This window comes from Electrophorus electricus, chromosome 11, assembly GCF_041902795.1.
Source record: "Electrophorus electricus isolate QZ-2024a chromosome 11, ASM4190279v1, whole genome shotgun sequence".
NCBI classification, from domain to species: Eukaryota; Metazoa; Chordata; class Actinopteri; order Gymnotiformes; family Gymnotidae; genus Electrophorus; species Electrophorus electricus.
Window position 1 is genome coordinate 2,169,924 of NC_137507.1, and position 5,077 is coordinate 2,175,000.

The 5,077-nt window shown below is 45.2% G+C and overlaps 1 protein-coding gene across 1 annotated transcript in view; it reads left to right on the forward strand.

The window, feature by feature from the left end:
* The first annotated feature begins 4,348 nt into the window (after positions 1 to 4,348).
* Positions 4,349 to 5,077, forward strand: part of LOC113583039 (myosin regulatory light chain 2B, cardiac muscle isoform) — a 5,049-nt gene continuing 4,320 nt past the window's right edge. Inside the window, exon 1 of the mRNA XM_027019123.3 lies at positions 4,349 to 4,484. Within this exon, the coding sequence (XP_026874924.1) occupies positions 4,482 to 4,484 (3 nt within the window). The 5' untranslated portion in view covers positions 4,349 to 4,481. The remainder of the gene's footprint in view (positions 4,485 to 5,077) is intronic.

The following is a 5,077-nucleotide window of genomic DNA, read 5'->3' on the forward strand; positions in this document are numbered from 1 at the left end:
AACCACCCGCAACACACAGAAACAACTCACAACACAGAGACCACCTACAACACCCAAAGACAACCCACACAGAGACCACCCACAACACACAGAGACAACCCACACAGAGACCACCCACAACACACAGAGACAACCCACAACATGCAGAAACCACTCACAACACACAGAGAAAACCCAAACAGAGACAACCCACAACACACAGAGAAAACCCACACAGAGACAACCCACAACATACAGAGAAAACTCACAACACAGAGAGAAAATTCAAAACACACAGAAACCACTCAAAACACACAGAGAGAACCCACAACACACAAAAAAACCTCACAACACACAGAGACAGCCCACAACACACAGAGAAAACCCACACAGAGACAACCCACAACATACAAAAACCACCCATAACATACAGAGGCAACCCACAACACACAGAGAAAACCCACAACACACAGAAAGCACTCACAACAAACAGAGAAAGCCCACAACACACAGAGAAAACCCACACAGAGACAACCCACAACACACAAAAAGCACACACAACACACAGAGAAAACTCACAACACACAGAGAAAACTCAAAACACACAGAGAGAACCCACAACACACAAGAAAAACCTCACAACACACAGAGACAGCCCACAACACACAGAGAAAACCCACAACATACAAAAACCACCAATAACATACAGAGACAACCCACAACACACAGAGAAAACCCACAACACACAGAGACAACTCACAACACACAGAGACAACCCACAACACACAGAGAAAACCCACAACACACAGAGACCATCCACAACACACAGAGACAACCCACAACACACAGAAAGCACTCACAACACACAGAGAAAACCCACAACACACAGAGACCACCCACAACACAGAGACAACCCACACAGAGACAACCCACAACACACAGAGAAAACCCACACAGAGACAACCCACAACACACAGAAAGCACTCACAACACACAGAGAAAGCCCACAACACACAGAGAAAACCCACACAGAGACAGCCCACAACACACAAAAAGCACTCACAACACACAGAGAAAACCCACAACACACAGAGAAAATTGAAAACGCACAGAAACCACTCAGAACACAGAGAAAACACAACACACAGAGAAAACCCGCACAGAAAACCCACACAGAGACAACTCACAACACACAGAGACCATCCACAACACACAAAGACCACCCACATCACACAGAGAAAACCCACAACACACAGAGACAACCCACAACGCGCAGAAACCACTCACAACACACAGAGAAAACCCACAACACAGAGACCATCCACACAGAGAAAACCCACAACACAGAGAGAAAATTCAAAACACACAGAAACCACTCAAAACACACAGAGAGAACCCACAACACACCAAAAAATCTCACAACACACAGACAACCCACAACACACAGAGAAAATTCAAAGCACACAGAAACCAATCAGAACACAGAGAAAACACACAACACAAAGAGACAGCCCACAACACACAGAGAAAACCCACACAAAGACAACCCACAACCTGCACAGAGAAAACCTGCACAGAAAACCACACAGATACCACCCACAACACACAGAGACAACCCACAACACACAGAGAAAACCCACAACACACAGAAACCACCCACAACACACAGAGAAAACCCACAAAGACAACTCACATGCACATAGACAACCTACATGCACAGAGACAGCCGACAATGCACAGAGACAACCCACAATGCACAGAGATGCACCTCCAATGTACTCATCCATTCATCAAACACTCATTATCAAAGGAAAGCAGTGTTAATTCAATTTCAATTCTTAATTCAAATTTTAAATAACCAGTTAAACTCCAGTGCAGTAATAGACATGGTTAACACCAGTGCAGTTAAACACCAGTGGAGTAATAGATGTGGTTAAGCACCAGTGTGGTAATAGACATGGCCAAACACCAGTGCGGTAATAGATGTGGTTAAACACCAATGCAGTAATAGACGTAGTTAAACACCAGTGCGGTAATAGACATGGTTAACACCAGTGTAGTAATAGACGAAGTTAACACCAGTGCAATAATAGACATGGTTAACACCAGTGCAGTAATAGACATGGCCAAACACCAGTGCAGTAATAGACATAGTTAACACCAGTGCAGTAATAGACATGGCCAAACACCAGTGCAGTAATAGACATGGTTAACACCAGTGCAGTAATAGACATGGCCAAACACCAGTGCAGTAATAGACATGGCCAAACACCAGTGCAGTAATAGACATGGTTAACACCAGTGCAGTAATAGACATGGCCAAACACCAGTGCAGTAATAGACATGGCCAAACACCAGTGCAGTAATAGACATGGTTAACACCAGTGCAGTAATAGACATGGCCAAACACCAGTGCAGTAATAGACATGGCCAAACACCAGTGCAGTAATAGACATGGCCAAACACCAGTGCAGTAATAGACATGGCCAAACACCAGTGCAGTAATAGACATGGTTAACACCAGTGCAGTAATAGACATAGCCAAACACCAGTGCAGTAATAGACATGGCCAAACACCAGTGCAGTAATAGACATGGTTAACACCAGTGCAGTAATAGACATGGCCAAACACCAGTGCAGTAATAGACATGGCCAAACACCAGTGCAGTAATACACACACGTGTGCAAGCTTGATCTGTGAGGCATTCAGGATTCTGCCGTCACAGCACAGCGTCCTGTTCTGACTAGGTCCATGTAGAGGACATTCTCTCAGCCTCTCCCTCTCTCGGGGGCGTCTTTCATTCATTTTGTTTTGCTTCTATCAGAGTGATGACAACGGCTGACTGGAGCATCTTAATCACAGATACTATCACATCCCATGTTTTAGACACACAGACACTTACACACACACACATACACACACACACACACACACCTTACTGATGCCAACCCTTTAGAAGTCATCTCATAAATAATGCCCACAACGGGACAGTCTATATTTGCACCCTGAGCCCCAGTCCAGCCTTAACAGTCCAGCATGTGCTATTGTCTGGTTATACGCTATTGTTTTCTTTGCCAGGAGGCATGTGTGTGTCAGGCTTTGCATGAGAGACAGACTGGCGTCTGCAAGTAAATGCAGCACAGTTCATATCAATCATTTTTCTCCCCGATTTGGATGCAGACTTGGTAATGAGCTTATAATGATACGTGTCTAGGTCCACAAGAAAATGACCCAGAATTAACAGATCCAGGATCAGTTCTTCTGTCTAAACAAGATCCCAGATCATCTTTTTTTAACGTAAAGTGCAATGCCCAGGGTGTCAAAGCCAGTCATTTCAACCCATATGCAGTGAGCTTAGCGGGAGAAGGAAACCATTTGGAATTTTGTCTGTGCCGGTCCAGAGATGTTTCATACATCTGACCCCTGGTTTATTCTGGTCCACGATACATGGAAAGACCTTCGTTGGAAATTAGCTCATGACATATCAGTGTAAAAAACAGAAATGGAAAGAACAAACTCTGCATTAATTAAGTCCCTCTGCACTACCCATAAGGAGAGTTTTACAAAACATTAGCACATTTGTAACAAATAAGGAACACCATTGCAAACTTGTGTCCATTTATGACACCAGAATTACAGCTGGGTCGCAAGAGGGCATTTTCGTGTTTCTTAACAGGAGTTCAATAGGAACTGGCAAATCCCACTGTCTTCTGACGTCCCATATTTAGAAACTGATAGACGTGATGTCAGTTACCATGATTCTGTGAAAACTGGAAAAGTTCATTCATCTTTAGCCAATAACAGCACAATCCGCTCCCAAATATTTCTCTACACAAAGACTTTAAACTGACTGAAATATAAATCACTGAGATTTTTTCTATGACTTTCTTTAAGGCTCATATATTTCCAACAACCTTGTTACAGCAACAACCTTCCCCCGCGCATATGGCGATCAAGCTGCAGCAAGCCAAGAATGACATGATTTGAGAGGTGCCGGGGTCAGACGGCTCATGACCTGACCCTTCCCAGCACAGGATTCGGCAATTACCCCCACAGAGGAGCTGCCATAAGGGGCAAACACATCCCCATGAGATACTCTGGGACTAATGGCTTTTCTAGTCAAATCTTTGCTATTCACACTCGTCCCGAGGAATTGTATGAATACTACAGAGAAAATGCATGTTCATGACCTCATATCTGAACACCACCACCACCCAACCCCACCACTAGTGGCACCCCCCCCCCACTCGACAGCACCACCTGCGAAAGGAGCCTGATGGGGCCAGCGTAGCGCACATAGTTCTCCGAGGGCAAGATGCCATGCATGGTCTGCATACCTCTACGGGTTGCTAGTTACGGCATTTTTCCGAGCGAGGCTCTATCATCTAAACTTAGAGCATGCGGCTCGCCTCGCACTCAGATATAAAACCATCGCCGTGCACGCCGTCGTTCCCCCAGGCTTGCACGGATCATCCGCGGGATCTCCTTATCCGCCCTCACCATGGTAGGATATCGCTCTAGTCCTGCTTTTATTAAGGATTTTGGAGAACCGCAACACTTTGGCATGCCGGTACCGAGCTGGATGTCGTGGAGAGCCACTGACATGTGCACGTGGGCGAAGCCTCGGCCGTGGACCCCTCCGTACCCGCTCATAAATCCTACCAGCTCCAGCAGATAGGCTGACGTTAGCCGGATATTTGGACAGAAGTCGCGAGGTGGATGGGTTTAATGCTGAAAATATTTGTTTATGGACATAAATATTTCAGAGCAGGGCTTAAATTTTGTATGAGAATGTCGCTCGGAAAGATGCAGAAACATGCTCACACGATGGCCGAAGTGGCCATCGAACCAGTGGAGCTTTTAAATATTAGGAGTGCAGTTGTTGAAGAGACTAAGAGCTTATATTATACAGATCACCTAACTGAGACGTGGCACTCTAACCTTTTGATTCTGTCTTTCTGAAGATACAAGGCACAGAGATTTTCAGTGGCTTTATAGTGTTTGGAGTGAGGAAAAAGCCAGAGTATTTCACCAGATAGCTGCTCCATTTCATCCAAGCTCTCGGAAAGTATTACGGATGCAGAAAATGACTCGGTG